The following is a 22,567-nucleotide window of genomic DNA, read 5'->3' on the forward strand; positions in this document are numbered from 1 at the left end:
CTTTTATTGTGAAATAACTGATTAATGTACAATGGTACAGTTAGAATCTTTAGCTTTCATACCTTAATATATAAATATTTCATGAACAATTTTCATCTCAAATGCCCATGCTCCAAAACCAGGCACAGTTTCCAAAGTATGGTCCTGGATACATTTTGAGCTTAAACTCGTACTTTACGGGGAAACAGCAAACCTCAGATGAGTGGGGCTTCACTCTGACTGTTCAAGGTGATAGATCACTTTTTGGGATCTAAAAATTATACCAAGTGTTCATAATTCCTTAAATGATGACAAAGCTTTCATAAAAAATAAAACACTGAAGCTTTTATTGTTTTGTATTTTTCCAAAGATTCCAATAATATTCTACAAACTGTACAACTGCATTGAATAGTACAACTGACATGCATAGTTTTAAAAATTCTTTCCTTACCATGTGCCATCTACTTTATGAAAATATAAAACTTAGTTCATGGTTAAAATAATGCTGTTCATTTTTTGGACTTTTTTTTTAAAAAAGGACCAAAATAAAGAGAATTTCATTAGAAACTCAACAAATCACTCTATCACATATTATCTCTTAACTAATCACTTCCAGACATCTCCTTAGCACGGCCTCTAAGCTTATTGTTTCCCAACCCCACACTACCCATTTCTACCTCCTACCCAAGACGCACAAACCCAATTTTCATGACAGACCGATTGTTTCCATGTTCTCCAGCCCCACTGAACTGGTGTTCGCATACCTCAATTCACATACCTTGGGCCTAGCCCCTCCCCACCTATATCCGGGATACTTCACAAACTCTCCATTGCTTCCACAACCTCCAGTTCCCTGAACTTGATCCCCTCATGTTTATCACGGATATCCAATCACTATACACCTCCATCCCCCAAACCAAAGGCCTCAATGCCTTTTGTTTCTTTCTCGATAATAGACCCAACCAGTCCCCCTCCACCACCACCACCTTCCTCCATCTATCAGAACTTGTCCTCACCTTCAATAAATTCTCCTTTAACTCATCCCACTTTCATGCACCCATGATGAGCTCATCGACTTTATCCACTTTGCTGCCATCTTTCTGCCAAGTTCCATCTCAGGATGCATATTCTCAACAGATATCTTCTATAAACACACACAGCTACTTTAAATACTCCTCCTTACACCTTGTCCCCTGCGAGGTTTCCATTACTTTCTCTTAATTCATCTATCTCAGTTGCATCCGGACTTAGGACGATGTCTTCCATGCCAAAGCATCAGTGTCGTCCTCCTTCAAATCAGCCCTCACCCGCATATCCTCCATTACCTGCACATCTGTTCCAGACCTCTCCACCCCAACAAACAACAAGGATTCCCCTTGACCTCACCTACCACCCAACCAGCCTCAGTGTCCAATATATCCTCTTTTGCCATTTCCTACGATTCCATCATCAGACACATATTTCCCTCTCTGCCTTCCACAGGGACCATTCCTTCTGTGTTTTCCTTGTCCAGTCCTCCCTCCCCCACCAATCATCACCTTGCCACCTACCCTTGTGGCTGCAGAAGATGCTCCACTTGCGGCCACATCTCCTCCCCCACCACCATTAGGGATCCCATACTGTCCTTCCAAGTGAGGCAATATTTCATGTGAATCTGCAGGGGTCACCTACCGTATCCAGTTCTTCTACGTCAGAGAGACTGGGTGCAGAATGGGAGATTGCTTTGTTGAGCACATCAACTCTGTCTGTCGCAATAGAATGTCGCCACCCTTTTCAATTCCCTTGCTGACGTGTCTGCCCATGGTCTCATGCACTACCAGATTGAAAACCATCTCAATGTTCTGACTGGGCACCTTCAATGAGATGGCATCAACATCGACTTCTCCGGTTTCTATTAAACACCACCCCGCCACAATCTTCCTCTGCTTGTCTCCTTTCCTCTAGTTCTGTCTGTCTGTCTGTCTCTCTCTCTCTTCCCTTTTCCTTCTGTTCCCTTGCACAGAGCCAAAATCAATTCTCACCTTTCCTCTCATCCAATTAACATCTTTGGTTTGTTGATCTGGACTTCCCCCACCCTTCCCATTCTTCTTCCTTTCTCTCCCAGTCTTTATTTATACTCCTGCCTGATTTTTGCCTATACCTTGAACGGCTCAGATCTGAAATCCTGGTAATAGATCCTTACCTATGAATGCCGTGAGACCAGCTGAGTTCCTCCAGCATTTACTATGTATTTTTGTTAGAATTTTTGAGTCTCGTTTCCATATGTATTTAGTTAGCTATAACAACTGCACAACAACCAAATGCATGGAAAGCATCAGTAAATACAATTATGATAAACTTTTTATTACACAAAGTAAGGAGAGTTCTCAGCCATGTAGCACCAACGTTTCATTCTATCAATGCCACAGATGATCTCCAACACAAATGCTCTACGCATAACAGATATTACATTATCATGGTGACATTTTTGAATCCTAACTGATGGATCAAGTTAATATCAAACATTACCATGTCATTTGACCACAGAAACAGAATTAGGAATATTTGCACAGATAAAATTGGAGTTTAAGCGAATGCTATACTTCCTACATCAACATTATTTGGAACAGATATTGCAGCAATCAAAGAGCACTGACAGTTTGGTTGGTGAAAGATTTTTTTATTTGATATAATGAAGAGCATCACAGATTATCTTGCATTTTGGAAGGAAAATCCAAGGTAGGACATGCACAGTAAATGGTGGGGCACTGCGGAGTGTGGAGTAACAAAAGGATCTGGGAATACAGATACATCATTCTCTGAAAGTGACGTCACAGGTAGACAGGGTTGTACAGAAAGCTTTTGGCATCTTGGCCTTCATAAATCAATGTATGAGTGTAGGAGTTGGGATGTTATGATGAGGATGTACAAGACATTGGTGAGGCCAAATTTGGAGTATTGTATGCAGTTCTGGTTGCAGAAAGAATGCAGAGATTTACTAGGATGTTGCTGGATCATTTAGAGTTGAGTTACAGGGAAAGATTAAACAGGTTAGGACTTTATTCCTTGGAGGGTAGAAGAATGAGGGGAGATTTGATAGAGATTTACAAAATTATGAGGAGTATAGACAGAATAAATGTGAGTAGGTTCTTTTCACTTAAGATTAGGAGAAATAAATACGAGAGGACATGGCTTTAGGATGAAAGGGGAAAGGCTTTGGAGGAACATTAGTGGGAACTCTTTACTCAGAGAGTGGTGGGAGTGTGGAACGAGCTGCCATCTGACATGGTAAATGTGGGCTCGATCTTCAGTTTTAAGAATAAATTAGATAGACACAGAGATAGGAGAGGTCTGGGTGCAGGTCAATGGGACTAGCAGAATAATGTTTTGGCACAGACTAGAAGGGCCATATAGCCTGTTTTCTGTGCTGCAGTGTTCTATGGTTTTACTATCACATAAATGTCCCTCCCCTCCATGACTCTATCTACACTTCCTGCTGCCTTGGAAAAGCAGCGAAAATATGAAAGGAGTTATCCCACCTTGGTCATACACTCTCTTCCTAATCCTGATGAGAAGATTTACGAGTGTGAAAATCTACACCACAAGATTCAATGTCAGTATCTTTCCCACCCCATCAGATTCCTGAATAAACTATACACAAATAAAATAATATTGCCTAAACTCTGTTCCAACTTATCTATGCAAATGCTGTAATTGTGTATGGACTGACTTGCGGGATAGCATGAAAAATAAACTTTTCACTATATCACAATACAAGTGATAATAAAATTGAACTTGAATATGTTTTGGCCAAACCTAGCTCACGACACAAAATCATAATCTAGATATCCCAAAACAGCTAAATCATAATCTAGATATTACAAAACATTTAAAACATAAAAGACAAAAGTACTTAAACAAGAAAAACTTTAAAATAAAAAAAATCTTCTGAACATATCAATATTAATTTTAAATAGCTTTGAGCATTTGAAAAAAAAATCAAATTGAGTTATTAATAAAAGATAATTAAGAGTGTTCTTAATCTTAATCGGAAAGACTTTTTAAATGATCAGACTTCAGCTTGAGACTCTAGAAGCCTTTCCTTTCAAATCAAGAAAATATTCCTTCCCCCTCTTTGAGAGTGAGAGAATATTTCTTCCGGTAAAAATTTTAAATTTTGCATGGCTTATAAAAGACTGATTCAATTTTTAAATAGAGAAAATCAGAATGAAATTAATAAAATAACATAGAAGGCATATAGAATATTCTACATTTTAGAGTAGAAAATCTGCATTTTGAATACCAGTTTTTTTTCCCCTAGATAGATCTTAGCCAAGAGTACATCTTAATATTCTAATTAGGATGTTCCCCAGGTAATGAACAGATTCTTTTTTTTAAAAAAAGATGTCCTTCCATCAATTTAGACCAAAAATCTGAAAATACACCAAAATCACCTTAACTTCACTGAATTGTAATGAATGGCATCTAAAGCACATGATTGAATAGAACAATTACTAAAAGTGGAGAGGGAGAGGAAACTAGTTCTGCCGGGCACATGAATGAACATAGATAAGATTTTTTAAACTTAATAATATTATGGGTTCTCATTTTTAGAAACTGGTGTCTATAGGTTGTAGGTCCATAACCTGAGGATGGTTTGTACAGGCAAATGGAAAGTTTGCATTTTTTTTGTTATTTTTCTTTAACAGGTTATTATATTAAGGAAATGCCCGATTATTTATTTATCACCATTTATTGTTAATTTTGCTTAAAAGCAAAATAGAAAATAACAATATTTTATTTTACATGAATTGATTGATGAAGCTTATTTCAATTATTTTAATTCATCCACTAATAGTTATGTTCAATGCTGTACAATTTAAGAAACAGATTGCTTTAAATTCTTCTGGATATATAAATCACTGTTTTCAAGATTTGGACTTGGTGGCGTTCTCCAGTCTCTGTTATGAAAAATCAGATTTCAAATTAATTTTATTGTCACTGCAAAAAGGATGAGAATTTATTGTTTTTCTAATTCAACATTTTGAATGTTTACACTTGCAAATTGCTAGGCTTATTTAATTCGTACTTTATTCTCATTAAAAATACTGGATAATCTCCAATGCCAAGACCAAGAACAACATTTTTTTTTAATTTTGAGGGCATTTTGAGTAAACTGTACCCAAAACTGTGCTCAATTTACTAATTTGAGGTTCTGGAGAAACACATATGCAATCAGCAAATATAATGAATCAACATTTAAACTGTAATTTGATAGTTTAAAAAAATATTTAAAATATTTCCTGCCAGGTTTAAGGTAACCAAGTTGATAAAGTTTATTATTACAATTAAAGTGGCTTCATGACAATAAATAATTGTTTAAATAATAAGGCTGGAACATGCTCACAATGAAAAGTTACCCACATTCATAGCTACCAACATGCTAACCATATCCTTTCTGCTGGAGCTGACATGCTGTCTGAAGGTGCTCTGATCTGAAATGGGAAGAACATGTGTGGTGGCAGGGCCGTGCATGATATGTTGTATGGAGAAATTTGATAGAACAATCTCCAAATACAAAAACAACAGGAAGATCCCAAACATTTGGTTCAGCTGTGCCTCTAGGTTTATCAGAGTTTGCAACAACATCTGGATATCCCTGACATTTAGAAACATTCAAAGACTATTACACATCAATGAGACAATTAAATAATCTGTTCATTGAATGTGCTTTAAAATTTTTGTTGTAATAAGATTAAAAGCAAAAACTTTTAATGAGCCCAACTCAAAAAATGACCACTGTCCCTCATAGCCATTTCTTTCCATTGAATGAATGAACTCAGTGTTCCCAGTTTAATAGGTATATTTCCCCATCGCAATTGCAGTCCATCAAGGATTCCAACTTCAGCAGGCATTTAGCAAGACCAAATAGGGAAGAGAAGATTATGAGATCAGGACTTCCACATTCAAGTAAAATTCCTGGCACCAGCAGAGTAAATATTTGAAGGTCAACATAGAATTGCTTGCATTTTCCAGCAATTCATGCCTATGGTATTAATCCATCCACTGTACACAATATGGTTCTTTAAATATTTGCAAAAATATTAAAAATTATTTTCTAATTATATGTCAGTCAATTATTTAGCAATTATTTTCATAAATTTAATGCAAAACCATTTTTGTCATTTACCTGAAAGACCATTTAATTTTTGAGCTTTTTTGAGGAGCTGCCTCTGTGTACAATTGACAGTACTGTTGTTGGAGAACCAGGTAAAGGTTCTTGCAGTCATTTTCATGTTGACCAAGTAAATATTGTTGCAACTCTCCCTTGAAATGTATTGGCCTTTGTAGGAACTGGCTCCCTCTGAAGATATTTTACAAACTTCCCACTCTACAATGACTTCGAGCCTTCACTTCTGGCTTTGTCATCTTATCAAATAAAGTAGCTCTAACTCTGAATTCCCTGACCTTTTAACTCTTTTCCCTAGTCAAACTCACCATTCATCTCTGTTCACTTCCTCCATTTTCTTTTCACTAATTTAATTTAGCTTTTCCTTTTGCTTTTTTCCCAATTTTGCTCTTCCTCCCATTCCCTTCTACTGCCTTGCTCAAAAAAAGTCACTATTCCTTCAGTCTCATGGAATCAATATTGTGGAACAACTTCATCATGCAAACAATAACAATCTAAGTAGACTTTCTCCTGAAGGGCAACTCATTACGGCCAATAAATGCCAGCCTTGCTGTCCTGGGTAAACTTGTACCTCTCACTTTGTTCGTTTTAGATTGGTCACACAGTGTTTCAGCTACCGAAAGAAAATAGACACACATGCCGAGAGCAGTTCAGTTTATACAAATGTTTATTACAAATTCAAAAGCTGATTTCAAACTACAATATGCTAGCCCTTCCCAATTATACTTATCAACGCCTGGACTGATCCCATCTGCTGAAGCGAGGCAACAACTGCACACTTGTAGTAGGTTGTTGGGGCGCCGGTAGCAGCTTCTCCACCTCCCTCGACCGGGACATTAGCTGGACTCTAGAAGTTCTTCTTCTTGCTGAGAGATGTTGCCACCTCTTGGAGAGTCTCAAACTTCAGCAGTGGGACCATGGCTTATATTACCCAAAAACTGCTTACCCAAGCACCTATTCCCAGCACAGTAAGAAAGATAAGCGAGCAAGCTAGCATGCCTAGGCTTCTATCGAATAACGTAATTTTCAGCTTATCACTTTGAATACAATGGTCTATTTTGCATCAAGGTTAGGCCTCTGACAGTCTGTGACCAAAACAAGCAGGAAGATTAAATGTTCTTGGTACACAGATGTCCTTTCGTCAGATAACTGCATCTCTGGCCCCTCGGTGAAATTTAGCTTATGTCTGCTGATTCTAAAAAACAAGCAGGTTCTCAGCCTTGTAGAAGCAAAGGCTGAAAGAGTGAAAAACATGGTTTAAATCTTCCATTACACTTGCCAGTGAAACCAATTTGTTTTTAATTCACGTTCTCAACAGACTACACTTGTTTGATTTGGAGTGTATCTTAACTCCATGAGATGCATCCAATTTAGTGAAAAACTTTGCATCGGCCATCTCACTTGTAATTTCATCTCTGATTGGAATCTGATAATGTTCCCTCTTAATACTGGCAATCAAGTCTTTTTGGCCCATGTACATAAGTATATAGGTCACTGTTCTTCTTTTTGACACACACCATTGAATTCACCCATTCTGTGGAATACTCCACTTTCTTTATGACCCCTAGTGATGGCATTCAGTCAAGTTTCTGCTTGAGCTTTTTTTGTTAGTGGCACTGGAACCCACCTCAGGGCATGCATAATGGTTGTGCGTCCTCCTTTAACTGTATCTTACAGGTGAATAATAGAACACCAAACCCCTTGAAGTTGTCTGGAAATTGATTCAGTATTTCCTCTGCGCTGTTCTGTGCATTGGCGCTGTTAATGCGGTACACCCTCAGATTTCAGATTTATTGTCAGATTACATACACGACATCACATATAATCACAAAATTCTTTTATTCTGTAGGTGCGCAAGAATTATGATTAATTGTAAGTACAAAAAACTGTACATAGTAAAAAAGAAAATCAGTAAAGTGCACAAGAGTCCTTAAATGAGTCTCTGATTGAGTTTGTGGTTGAGCAGTCTGATGGTGAAGGGGTAGCAGCCGTTCCTGAACCTAGGTGTGCGAGTCTTGTGGCACCTATACCTCTTTCCTGATGGTAGCAGCATGTGCTGGGTGGTGTGAGTCTTTGATAATTGCTGCTGCTCTCCGACGGCAGCATTCCCTGTAGATGTACCAATTAGTGGGGAGGGTTTTGCTGTGATATCCTGGGCTGCGTCAACTCCCCTTTGGAGGGCTTTACGCTCAGGGATATTGGTGTCTGCATACCAGTCAGGGATGCAATCAGTCAGCACACTTTCCACCTCATCTCTATAGAAATTTCCCAGGGTTTCTGGTGACATTCCAAACTTCTGCCAACTCCTGAGGAAGTAGAGGCACTGATGTGATTTCTTCACGATGGCATTGGTGTGTTGGGTCATCTGAGATAGTGACTCCCAATAACTAAAAAATTTGCTCACCCTCTCCACCTCTGATCCCCCAATGATCACTGGATTGTATACCTCTGGCTTTCTTGACTAGGCCCAAGTGTTCTTTCTTTTAAAATTATTTTTATTGCATTTTGTCATACAACCAATCATTATGTCCATACAAATTAAATATAATATACATTTAGATTGGTATCATATCATTTAGAAATAATAACACATGGACTCATATTCCAATCTAAACATATTGTGAATAGTTAAAAAAAAGAAAAGGAAAGAAAAAGAAAAAAGGTTGATTATAAAGATCTAACCCAATCCATCAACCAAGGTTGAAAATGGTATTCAAGCAGACTTGAAATCAAGCAACAGCCTCCGGAGATTCGACAAAACATCCCCATTTACTGTAGCTCTGAACTTTGATCATTCCAATTATGAAAGTAAACTATAAAAGGACCCCAAATGTCATCAAAACCAAAAGATATCTTTGACTGCTATTAATGTTTTCACAAGCTTTGTCACCAAGCAGTGAGTCATATCCATCTGGACTACTGCAAACACAAGGTGGTGCCCTTTACCTTTAATTTTCACCCCAAGTCCACATGTACCTTTCATGTCAATATGCTGTCCATTGTTGGCTTTGAGGTGAACAGAATATTGCCTTGATGCTGTGCTCACAGATCAAATTGGCCTTTGTCCATGTGTCCAACTTGAAAGGAAGATCTGTTCCATTTGCATGCAATTGCACCATCCACTTGTCCTGCTCAACTCTGTTCATGCTTGGCTGTTCAGTGTCTGCTGGTTTGAAACCTTCCTGAGCTATCATCCCCACGAAGAATCCATCACTGAGGGAGTCTCTTCTATTGTGTGCATATTTTCACTTCTGTTTTGTTTCCCTGAGGAAAAAAAGTATTGTGATTCTGACCTTTGCACTTGTTACAGATTTTTCCATAGGCTGGGTATTATTTTGGTGCATGTTGAGTGCCACATCATTTACAATTGAAGGTCTCTCCATTTTTTTTGTTGTTTCCTAGATCTCATTCTGTTTATGTGTGTCCAGAGGGCACACATAAACACACCCCTCACGAATGCTTCATTTTACTTTGGTGAGCAGTGTTATCAAACATCTCGATAATCTTGTCGAACTTATCCTCATCTACCTCAGAAAAAAGTGATTTGAAAACTTCCAGTGCTTAAGGTCCCACCACGGTAATTAACAGTGCAATCTTCCGTGCATCCAGTTTGCCATCAAGTCCAATGGCTTGCAGGTACAGCATGAATCGCTTGAACAACTGCCACTCATAGTTGACATTCCCAGTCCAATTCACAGTTTCACACTTTCCAGGTCTTCTGCTGATCCCCCACTCCTGGTACCATGAGATGTTTATTTTATCGTAATAAAGAAACGGGTTCTTTTGTATTAATTACGTTTTGTTACCATTCATGACCTCATGGGGCATCCAATTTGCATCTACTCCAAGGTGGGACATGTATCTTCGACTCCCTCTCGTGGTCAGGAGGATCACCAACTCCCAATCGCCACTATATTATGCCCTATGGAAATCTCCAAACCATTAACTTCCACAAGGGAAAACTAGATGTGAGCTCTTGTGCTTACCTTATTTTATTTTGCCCATCACCTTTTCCCACCCAAATTTAACACTGCTTTCCTCCCCACAACATGTGGAATACTACGACAGACTGATTAATATCACATTATTCCAATAACAGTTTGCAGATAAATTCTGAGCTATATTTGTTTGAGAAAAGCAACTCATCATTCAAATTAAGGGTTAAAATTCTCTGTAAAAAAAAAAGGATTTAAAAATCATTAGGAGAAATGACTTCATGGTTGACGTAAAGATGAAAGAGTTTGAATTGTTGATATTAGTTAAATGTTCATAATGGATTTGCAATCTCTTGGGTGTATAACTGATGTGGACTTACTGAACTTGTGTGTGTCGTAGCATCATGCTTTACCAACCTTGGTTTCACTCTGGAGGATTTCTTGTTTGCTGTTATTTTTCTAACATTTAAGTCATCCTCATGAAAAAGCTTTATTTTGTCTTCTTTATCCAGCATTTCTTTAGGAAACAGGCTTTTCTCATCAAAAGCCACTTTTAGTGCAGTCACTATAATTAAAATTACGGTTAATCAATTTTTTAATAATATAAAGCTCTATAAATTCAAGATTCCTTAATTGTCATGTGTAGTACATAACGTGATATTACACAAAATTGCCTTCTGTTGCCTGTATCCCTTACAGTATGAGAGAAAGAGAAGCAAAAGAGAATCCCTTCAGAATCACCCAGTGCCCATAGATTCACCTCCAGCACTCCCACAGTCTCAGCACCGACAGACACTCCCATTCAATTCATCGAAAATTCATCCAGGAAACTTTCAGTGCCAGACACCCTTTGGGAGTCCTTCTTGCCCTCAGCACCTTCTCAAATCCCAGTCCCAATACGTGGCTCCCATGAGCTAGTCTCCAGAACCCCTCAGCCCATGCAGGTCCCCCGACAGCGAGCTGCTCACAGCCTGCATCCAGTCCCTCAGCCACTGGTCCGCTGCCATGGTCACTTTCCCTGTAGGGTAGTCTCCTCTGCTTCTCCTTCTCAATAGGAAGTGTTCTTTCCTTCTCTGGTGCCCTGTGCCAGACCGCTGCTCCCTGAAACCCCCAAGTAGCCACTGCCAAGCACAGGCCCCAGCATCTTGCACACAGAGCCCTGTGGTTGCAGGATTTTACTTACAAACATGGTCGGTTCCTTTAACAGGCCATTTAAAGCCTGTACAGAGCAGCTGGCTTTAGGACTGGGCAGTTAAACCCTTTAGAGCAGTGCTGTGTCTCCACTCTCCCGAGTCTGCTACAGTGACAGCATTCCTGTTACAGCCAGTCAATAGATAAATCCTGACATTATGAATAATTCATACAGTTCTGTTTTATCTAAAGAGCTTTGCTAAGACAATACTTTTCATGCAGTAAACATCTTTCCAATAAGAGCAAATGTTTGTTATAGTCTGGGGAGAGGGGCCAGGGCAGATAAGCCAAAACGGAGGAAGTGAGAGCTGAGTTGGTGGTGGTGGTGGTGGTGGTGGTGGTGGAGATCAAGCCATGTTCGTGGAAAATGGTAGACATTTCAGAAGATCCAGACTGTAAGACCTTATTTTGGGTCCAGCTGAGGTGGAGACAGAGAAATTGAGAGAAGGTGATAGAATCCTTGCAGGGGACAGGGTGTGAAGAAGCGTAATCGAGGTAGTTGTGGGAGTTAGTAGGTTTGTAATATATGTCAGTGGTCAGCTTGTCTCCCGAGATGGAGACAAAGAGATCCAGAAAGGGGAGAGTGTTGTCGGAGATGGAGCAGGTGAGTTTGAGATAGGGGTGGAAATTGGCCGCAAAGTGGACGAAATTGACAAATTCATCGCAGGTGCACGAGGCAGCCCCAATGTAGTCATTGGTATACCGGAGGAAGAGTTGAGGAGTCTTGCCTGTGTAGGCTTGCAGCATAAATTGCTCCACAAACCCACAAACAGACAGGCGTAGCTGGGACCCCTATATTATCCTGTCCTCTATATTCTGATGGGTTAGAAAGCATTGTTATTTTAACAGCTGAAGCACAATTACTTCACATTATTACAGACCAAAAAATGTCAAAAATTACACTTTTTTTTGCTCAAAGACATTAACCTCAGCATCATAATCTTCCAATTATTTTCAATAAACTTTGCAAGTGACAAAAATCTGAAAAGATTTCTTGATAGGTGGCGATCGGGACTGAGGTTTGAATCCCGTGCTGTCTTTAAAGAGTTTGTACGTTCTCCCAGTGTCTGCATATTTTTCCCGGGTGATCCAGTTTCCTCCCACCATTCGAAACATACCAGGGGTGTAGGTTAATTGGGCAGCATGGACTCATGGCCTGAAGCCGTTCTGGATGTCTAAATTTTTTTTTTTAATTGCTATTTTGGTACGCCAACTTAAACTGTTAATTAATATGGCTTTGGCTTTAATGGCAGTTACCTACACTTGACACCCAGCAATTAACAGAGGAGAATGAAGCCACTCTTACTTTACCAAAACTCAATTTTTTGACATAACAAAGATAGCTTTGGAAAAGTATTGAGAGAGGACAACAAGTCCGAAAAATAAATATGGGTGGGATAAGTCGGCGTGTAAAGTTTTAGTACAACATTAGAAAATAGTAAAATGGAACATCACTTAAATGGAGAGAGAAAAAAAATCTTTGTTGCATCAATACAGAATACAGGTAAAAACATGTAATTAAGAAGGGAAAACTTTGCTTTTTTGTAAGGGAAATGAAATAGAGAAATCTTGTTGTAATTCACTTGGTCACACTATTCAAACCAATTTATACCTTCTGGTGGCCCAGTGTGCTTCAGAAGTGCAGTTTAAGGGCAAGTGAGGGCTAAATTACCTCATCGCCACTCTTGAGAAAAATAGGAGAGCAGAAAACCCAGACTTCCTGCAGATAGATTAATTGTAGACAAAGGAGGCAAAAAACATAGCCTTGAGTGTGTACTAATATCTCAGTTACAGATAATGGTAGCTCAGCAAAACAGGAATACAGGTTGTGTGAGCTTAGAAAGTAATGTTATAGTAACAAGACTAACTTTACTATAATAGAGAAGCAAAAAGAGTACTAGCATAAAGTAATCAAATCATTCAGAGATCAGAGTTAGAACCACTTTGCTATGTAACTGCAATGCTAGTAAAGGACAGAAAGTGTGGAAGATGGAGAGACAGTAAAGGGAGAAACCATTAAGAAGGAGGGAAGAGAGAGAGAGAGAGAGAAACACATTTTTAATTTTAAATGTAGACATACAGCACAGTAAAAGGCCATTTGTGCCCACAAGTCCGTGCTGCCCAATTACACCCCATTAACCTACAACCTCGGTACCTTTTTGAAAGGTGGGAGGAAACCCAAGCCCCTGGGGAAAACCCATGCAGACACGGGGAGAACCTACAAACTCCTTACAGACAGCATGGGATTCGAACCCCGGTCCCGATCGTGTTGTGCTAATCGCTATGCCAACCGTTAGTTCACCCAATCAGGATTCCATTCAAATTAGGTGTGAGAAATAATTAATGATTTATTGTACTTGTTAAGTAACATATTCTGAATTAAGCATTAAATCAAAGAGCATTAACATAGCTAAACACACAACTCAAATATGTTTTTTTTTTAAATTTTCAACATCAGTTTCCTTAAATGTAAAGCACCAACTGATTTATTATCACCAATTTCACACACATCATTGTATTTTCCCTAAATGTTTAATTTTGCCACTTAAGACTTGGCAAATAACTTCTCAACTTGATCAACTCAGACTTTCAACTTGCATTTGAAACAAGTGAAAGGCTAAATTGGAATCAGCTGCTTACTTTCAGCCAATGTAGGGAGTATCTGTCTTTCATTATAACCCTCCTCTGTCATTCCATCAAAGTATTTTTTTGGGTCTTGCAGAACATCTGGTTTCGGTACATCAATGATTTTCTCTAAATCTTCCATATGCAGAGAACTAAACGTTCCTGTAAATGGATGCAAAGGTAAGAATATGATCAAATGTTTTAATATAAAGATGTACAATACCACAAACACATCACCGTAAACATTATTGCATGAAGTATTAAAACAATTACACAGAAGAGGGATGCAGTAGATATTCAAAATCTGAAATTAAAAACAGCAAATGCTCAACTTTTTCAGCAGTTTTGTCAGTAAAATTTGTGAGTTCAGAAGAAAAGCTAATGACCTGAAACATTGCTTCTGTTATTATAGCATCTTCTGTCATAATCTTAAGAATGCTTGAAACATTGTCATTCTGCTACTAATATTAAAGATATTATTGAGATACTAAAGTAAAGCAAGGGTATGAGAATTAAAAGTCAACATAATATCTGTGCTTCTGTCTATATTGTATTACATCCTAATCAGACTTAGAATTAGCGATGGATTTGTTTCTACTCATGAAAGCAATCCAGTTACACAGATTCACAATAAAATGTTATTCTTTCACATAAAGATGTCACATAAAAATCCTGGGTTTTTTTTCCCCCACTTCAGGTGATTTGGAATTTTTACTGACAAACTTGCAAAGTGTATAGATTAAATTTGGGTCAATTCTTTTTCCCCAATTGCAATGCCTCATTGGTGTAATTTTTTCATTCCCTTAATGGCAGTAATGCGGGTCATCTCAACATTTCTTATCCATTAAGAGATTTGAAGCAATAAATTATTAATAAATGACACTCCATTTAGCCTTTGTTTATGCATTGAATAAAATTGTGAAATTGAATAAACTTTTATGATATGTAGATTATTTTAAATTCCTTGAAAAATTGCCAAATTTGACATACTGTTGCAACAATGTTCAAGTAGAAGTGAGGAATTTGAGGATTGCATCATCTTGTTGGGATGATATTAAAAAAGTTTTTGCTCAGCAAAACTACAGGTTCAACTTCTTTAATCCAGCAACATTGGGACCCGACCGTTGCTGGACCACAGAAAATGCTGGAAATGCACAGAAAATAGCTGCCCCAATCAGACCCATTTTCTGAGCTAAAAGGATCAAATCCAGTACATCATAAATCAAATCACGGTTAGCGCAACGCCTTTAGAGCATCAGCCGTCAGGACCACATGAATCACACGCTGTCTGTAAGGAGTTTATACCAATGGCAGGTGCTGGACCACAGAGAACCAGATTTAAGAGGTTCAACCTGTACTTTAATTGGGAATTAAGTTTATTTCTGTTCAAATACATTCTGATAGATCAGCGACATGGTTGGCGTAGCGGCCAGCACAACGCCTTTACAGTGCCAGCGATCGGGACCGGGATCCGAATCCTATGCTGTCTGTAAGGAGTTTATACATTCTTTCTGAGTCTGCATGGCTTTGCTCTGAAAACTCCAGTTTCCTCCCATTTTTTCGAAACGTATTGGGCGTGTAAATTTGGCAGTATGGCCGAAATGACCAGTTACCATGTGGTATGTCTAAATTTAAATTTAATCACAGACATAATGAAGGTAAAGGACTGTGTCAACAGATTGTCTTACCAATAGGGTTTTGAATTTTGTCCCAAGTACAGAGCTGAGGTTTTGGTCTTTTTTGGATTCTGCTTTCTCTAAAAGTTTTGCCTAGTACTGTAGTTTTCCATATGTTCTCTCTGAAAAATAAAATTGCTGAAATACTACGAAGCAGATTAAGAATAGAATTAATAGTTTACTTCAAAAATCATTAACAACCCATACCATCCCTTTCAGTTTGGTTAAATATATAACAGAATTAGAAGCAGCAGTAGGTTACACAGTCCTTTGAATCTGCTTTACCGTTCATCGCAGTCATGGCTGACTTCTATTTTAACATTGTTTCTTTAATGACAAGAAGATCTCAAGATCACTATGGCCATCTGGGGGGTGGATAATTCCAAAAGCTTACTGGTCTCTAAGTGATGAAACCTCTTGTTAATTTCAGTAGTATGTGGCTATGCCTTATTCCAAAACGGTTTATGTCCATGCGGTAGATAGGCCACCAGCAAACCCCCACCCTGCTGAGCGAGTTTACGACAGTCGAATTATGCCCCCACACCCCGGGTTACCCTAATGCCCCCCTCTAACACTCATTCTGGCACTGACCCTGATGTTAAAATTCCCCCATAATTATTGTAATGCTGTCCTTCTGACATGCCTTATCTATTTCCAGTTGCATTTTGTAATCCACATCCCAGCTGCGGTCCTTTTACCTTTACCATTCCTTAACTCAACTCACAAGAATTCTACCTCTTCTATTCCTATATCCCTTCTTTCAGATGATTTAATATTGTTGCTTCTGAGCAGAGCCCTACCACCCCCTCTACCTTCCCTGCCTATCATTGTTATACACTGTGCATCCTTGGATGTTCAGCTCCCAATGATATCCATCCTTTAGCCACAGTATCATACCCTCCAAACTCTAGTTGCACAGCAAGATCATCAATCTTGTTTCTAATGCTGCGTCCTTAAGACCAGTTTTTGAATGTACCGTGTCTCTGTCATCCCTCTGGCCATTATTTTGTCTCATCACCTGCCTTTCATCCTCGTTGCACACTATCTTCACTTTATTCCTGTTTCCCCCTGCTTCAGCCCTAACACTCTGGTTCTCATCCCCCTGCAAAATTAGTTTAAAACCTCCCAAATAGCTAAACCTGCCCACCAGGATTTGGTCCCCTTCGGGTTCCCCAAAAGAATCGGAAGCCCTACCCCCACACCAGTTTCTCAGCCATGCATTTATGTGCCTGATATCGCTATTTTTGCCTTCACTGGCATGTGGCAAAGGCAATAATCCTGAGATTAGCACTGTGGAGGTCCTGATCTGATTTACAATTAGATCTTCTCATGTCTTCTAAACTCTAAAGAATAGTGCCCTGTCTATTCAATGTCTCCTTGTACAGCAAAACCTCCATTCCTGGAACCAGAAAAAATAAGCTTTATGCACTCTCTCTATGGCAACTACACCTTTTTCAGTAAGGAAACAATACTCTAAATATATCCAAGTGTGGTCTAACCAAAATCCAACAAGACTTCCTTATTCCTGTTACCCTCTCATAATAAAGGAAAATATGCTATTTGCCCTTCTAATTACTCGGGTTAGGGTTAGGGCTAGATGATTTGTATACAAGAACCACCATCCAATCTCTCAGCTATTAACAGAGACCTTTTTTGTTATGAGTACTAAAGTGGATAAACTCATTTTCCCATGTTACATATCATCTATTGTGTCCTTAAGATCTTCAAGCCTTTTTATATCTTCCTTTGAATTTATAATCACACCTAGTGATTATTAGCAAACAATGAAATATTACACTTTTGCTCTTTCATCCAAACTATTGATGTAGATTGTGGAAAGCTGAGGCCAGCTCCAATTCCTGAAGTACTTATCACAGCCTGCCAATTTATGAATGATCTGTTTATTCCCAGTGTTTGCCTTCTGTTCAAAAAAACCAGTGCTCAATCCATGTCAACACATTAACCCCAATTCAACAAGCTCCATCCTTGCCAATCAACCTCCTGTGTGGGACCTTATTGAAAATCTTCCAGAACACACTGGCTCATTCTTACCTATTCTATTAAATCCTCAAAGAACTCCATCAGGTTAATCAAATATGACTTTTATTTCATAAATCCAAGTTGATTTGACCGCATCCTATTATTTTCCATAGCTTTTCCATTATTAAATTCTTAATTGCAAATTCCAATATTGTCCCCACAATTAATGTTAAGCTAACTAGTTCCCCATTTTCTATTTTGCTTCATAAATAATGGACTAATACAATAAGGTCCTCATTATCGGGCATCAATGAGGATCACGGATGCCAGAAATGCAAATTTTCTGATTGTCCAAAAATCACTCTTCCAATGCCTAACTAATACACCTGTATTAAGAATACACCGTTTAAAAGACAGTGCAAAATGTAAAGTAATTTGAAAAAAAAAAATCAGCATTTTAGTCTTTAATTATGTAAACCACTTTAATCAGGTAATTCTGGTAAATTACAACATTTCAATTTGAACCCTGGTCACAGGCGCTGTGTCAGTATTACATTAACCACAGCACCAACTGTGTTGCCATCATAATTAACCCCCTCTTCCCCCAAGTTTACAGATAAAGCCTTACCAATATATCTAATACTAACAACCTATTGACTCTTGCAATGCAGAGAAAGGGAGACATTCTGGGAGAGTTGTCCCACCGGTGAGCGGCATCAACCAGCTCTTAATCTTGGTGTCCCAGTCAGACCCTTGGCAACCAGATTGACTTCTATGCCAGTGTCCCAGTCGGGCACTCGGCGCACCTTCCCCCCACTGACAGCATATCTTACCTCCTGCTAGTGTCCTGATTAAGCCTTCAGCACAACCGGACCCCTCCCAGTCAGGCCCTCAGCGCACTTTCCTTTAAATTTGAACCCCAGTTGCTGGCACTATAATAGAGTTGCACTAGCTGCTACGCTAACCATTCTGCCATCATAATTAACCTCCCCTCTCCCAAGCTTACAGATAAAGCATTACTAATACAGGTATACTTAATAATATACTAATAAAAATTAAAAACTCAAAAAGCAGGGATAGGGAGACACTTTGGGAGAGTCGCCCCAGCAGTGAGCAGCACTGGGTGGCTCTTCATCCAACAGCTGCTGCAGGCAGGGCACGACCGGGGAGCTCCGCTATCTGAATATTTGCTCCCAAGGGGTTGAGTGTTGCTTCAGAAAACATTTACTATCATAATTTTTAAACTTTTATTTAAAAATTTATTCTTATTTATTTTTTCAAAAACATTTTTTTTTATTTCTTCAATTTTTTTTGCAGGTTGTCTGAATTTCCAGTTGATTGAATGCTGGACATTGGGGATTTTACTGTATTACTCTCCAATTCACAGAAATAATTCAAGATTACAAAATCTTGGAAAATATTCAAAGTATCCTCTAGTTCTAAAGCCACTCTTTCAACCCAAGATGTCGAACACAAGATTTTTGGGATTTATTGGCTATCAAACTCCAAGCTTCCAAGAATTTTTTTTGACTAATCCATGAATTAACAGTTCATGAATATTTAACATCAGGCTGGATAATGCAAGGCAAACCAGAATCTTTGGCTTGGCTTCACGGATGAAGATTTATGGAGGGGTATGTCCACGTCTGCTGCAAGCTCGTTGGTGACTGACAAGTCCAATGCGGGACAGGCAGGCACGGTTGCAGCGGTTGCAAGGGAAAATTGGTGGGTTGGGGTTGGGTGTTGGGTTTTTCCTCCTTTGTCTTTTGTCAGTGAGGTGGGCTCTGCGGTCTTCTTCAAAGGAGGTTGCTGCCCGCCGAACTGTGAGGTGGCAAGATGCACGGTTGGAGGCGAGATCAGCCCACTGGCGGTGGTCAATGTGGCAGGCACCAAGAGATTTCTTTAGGCAGTCCTTGTACCTCTTCTTTGGTGCACCTCTGTCTCAATGACCAGTGGAGAGCTCGCCATATAACACGATCTTGGGAAGGCGATGGTCCTCCATTCTGGAGATGTGACCGACCCAGAGCAGTTGGGTCTTCAGCAGCATGGATTCGATGCTTGCGGACTCTGCCAGCTCGAGAACTTCGATGTTGGTGATGAAGTCATTCCAATGAATGTTGAGGATGGAGCGGAGACAGCGCTGATGGAAGCGTTCTAGGATCCGTAGGTGATGCTGGTAAAGGACCCATGGTTCGGAGACGAACAGGAGCGTGGGTATGACAATGGCTCTGTACACGCTGATCTTTGTGTGTTTCTTCAGGTGGTTGTTTTTCCAGACTCTTTTGTGTAGTCTTCCAAAGGCGCTATTTGCCTTGGCATGCATATATATACAGTTTGTCTGGCAAATGTTTGGCCTGGAAGTCAGCCTGAAGAAAACTGAGGTCCTCCATCAGCCAGCTCCCCACCATGACTACCAGCCCCACCACATCTCCATCGGGCACACAAAACTCAAAACGGTCAACCAGTTTACCTATCTTGGCTGCACCATTTCATCAGATGCAAGGATCGACAACGAGATAGACAACAGACTCGCCAAGGCAAATAGAGCCTTTGGAAGACTACACAAAAGAGTCTGGAAAAACAACCAACTGAAAAACCTCACAAAGATAAGTGTATACAGAGCCGTTGTCATACCCACACTCCTGTTTGGCTCCGAATCATGGGTCCTCTACCAGCATCACCTACTGCTCCTAGAACGCTTCCACCAGCGTTGTCTCCGCTCCATCCTCAACATTGATTGGAGCGCTTTCATCCCTAACAAAGTACTCGAGATGGCAGAGGTCGACAGCATCGAGTCCACGCTGCTGAAGATCCAGCTGCGCTGGGTGGATCACGTCTCCAGAATGGAGGACCGTCGCCTTCCCAAGATCGTGTTATATGGCGAGCTCTCCACTGGCCACCGTGACAGAGGTGCACTAAAGAAAAGGTACAAGGACTGCCTAAAGAAATCTCTTGGTGCCTGCCACATTGACCACCGCCAGTGGGCTGATATCGCCTCAAACCGTGCATCTTGGCACCTCACAGTTTGGCGGGCAGCAACCTCCTTTGAAGAAGACCGCAGAGCCCACCTCACTGACAAAAGGCAAAGGAGGAAAAACCCAACACCCAACCCCAACCAACCAATTTTCCCCTGCAACCGCTGCAACCATGTCTGCCTGTCCCGCATCGGACTTGTCAGCCACAAACGAGCCTGCAGCTGACGTGGACATTTACCCCCTCCACAAATCTTCGTCCGCGAAGCCAAGCCAAAGAAAAAACATGGGTGTTATATGTGTATGTGTGTTTGGGGTCTGTTAGTTGTGCAATCAGATGATAAATAAACAGACTTAAATACCTGGGAACCAAATTCCAGTTCAAGTTTCTTCTTCTTTGGCTTGGCTTCGCGGACAAAGATTTATGGAGGGGGTAAATGTCCACGTCAGCTGCAGGCAAACCTAACCCCATGTCCAACAGATAAATTACTTTTTCTGCATCAATTCTCTCTCCAGAAAATATTTTTGTTATAATGAACTCACCTGCTATTTGGATCAATTTTATCCTCAGTAATAGGGACTGTGAGTTTGGGAATTGACAGACATTCTTTACTTCTCATGAGTTTCTGACTTGGTATCTTCTCCTTTTTGGGTGGTAACTTTATTATGGAAGGAGGTGAACACTTGCCAATTTGCCAATGTTCATCCTAAATTCAAAGCTTCAAATTAGATCCTTTAGTTTAAGTATGATTGCAAATTAGGATTAAATCAATTTATATTCAAACGATCAAAAAATTTTATTTAATTTTCCTTGATCTTTCAGTAACCTTTACAATTTAGCACCATGGAAAATAATATTTTAAGTACAATTTATTAATATCCAATATGAAGGCATTCAAGAATTAAAAATATATAGCTAACCTGAAAGTTCTGTTCAAATTTATACTTTCCTTCATCTAAAACATCATCCGGCTGTCCTTGCTTCTCAGAATTCTGTTCTCCTGATTTATTTTTGCTGCTATCTTCTTGCCAAACATTATCTTACCAACTTTCGTATTGAGCAGAAACTTAGAATTTTTTTTAAAAAGTTTAGACATACAGCATGGTAACAGGCCCTTTCAGCCCACAAGCCTGTACTACCCAATTGACCTATAACCCTCAGTATGTTTTGAATGGTGGAAGGAAACTGGAAACCAGTGGAAAACCCATGCAGACATGGGAGAATGTTCAAGCTCCTTACAGACAGTGTGGGATTTGAATCTTGGTTTTAATCTCTGGTGCTGTAAGAGTGTTCTGCTACTGCCCAGAATGGAAATTCTATTTCCATTTTAAATTCACTTTTATATGATCGATAAACAATGGCCTAATTATCAATCCCTGGGGCTTCCAAAGAATGCTTCTTCCCAGGTAACTAAAACAAGAACTTGAAGTTACCGCTGCCTTCTTGGTCCACCTGCCTTTATTTTATAAGTAAACTGGCCATGTGGTATTTTGTCAAAATAACAAAAATACTGTTATCATTAATTTACAGTTGAAAGATGTCAAAGATTTTACAATTTAAAATAAAAATTCCATAACTTTTAAGAAAGTTTTGATCAATTGACTGATATTCTGATGTTTGTCGCATCACACAGTTCAAAATGTTGAGAAAATGTTCACCTCAGTAAAGCAAAACATTGCAAGAACACAAATCTGGAGATGATTGTGGCCATCATAAATGTTCGAGACTTCCTGTATTGTTTTGCATTTTTGTATCAATTGCAATGAAGGTAACAGAATAGAATTTGTTTCTTAATCTATCTGCATGCAACTAATTTGAGAATGGGAAACAAAAATCAGTACCTGGCCAAAAACACCAATCACAGATCCAGAAATGTCACTTAAAACAACACTGCAGTCAGCTGAAGCAGAGAGAATTAACAAATGGCCAGCCTGCACACAAGTTTCAAGGTGATTGATGCAATCTGAATGGGGTTGTGTGGCAGCCACCATTGGTGGAGGTTGAGTAATGACCACATCGCTGCAATTTAAGCAGTAGTC

General features: G+C 39.4%; 1 protein-coding gene across 1 annotated transcript in view; it reads right to left on the reverse strand.

Annotated features, from left to right (window-relative positions):
• Positions 1-4,513: 4,513 nt before the first annotated feature.
• LOC138743582 (cilia- and flagella-associated protein 337-like) overlaps positions 4,514-22,567 on the reverse strand; it is a 46,618-nt gene continuing 28,564 nt past the window's right edge. Inside the window, exons 14-19 of the mRNA XM_069899099.1 lie at positions 22,370-22,567; positions 21,071-21,234; positions 15,588-15,697; positions 13,915-14,061; positions 10,501-10,648; positions 4,514-4,919 (exon numbers count right to left, since the gene is read on the reverse strand). Coding sequence (XP_069755200.1) covers positions 4,838-4,919; positions 10,501-10,648; positions 13,915-14,061; positions 15,588-15,697; positions 21,071-21,234; positions 22,370-22,567 — 849 coding nt within the window. The 3' untranslated portion in view covers positions 4,514-4,837. The remainder of the gene's footprint in view (positions 4,920-10,500; positions 10,649-13,914; positions 14,062-15,587; positions 15,698-21,070; positions 21,235-22,369) is intronic.

This window comes from Narcine bancroftii, chromosome 9, assembly GCF_036971445.1.
Source record: "Narcine bancroftii isolate sNarBan1 chromosome 9, sNarBan1.hap1, whole genome shotgun sequence".
Lineage (NCBI taxonomy): Eukaryota > Metazoa > Chordata > Chondrichthyes > Torpediniformes > Narcinidae > Narcine > Narcine bancroftii.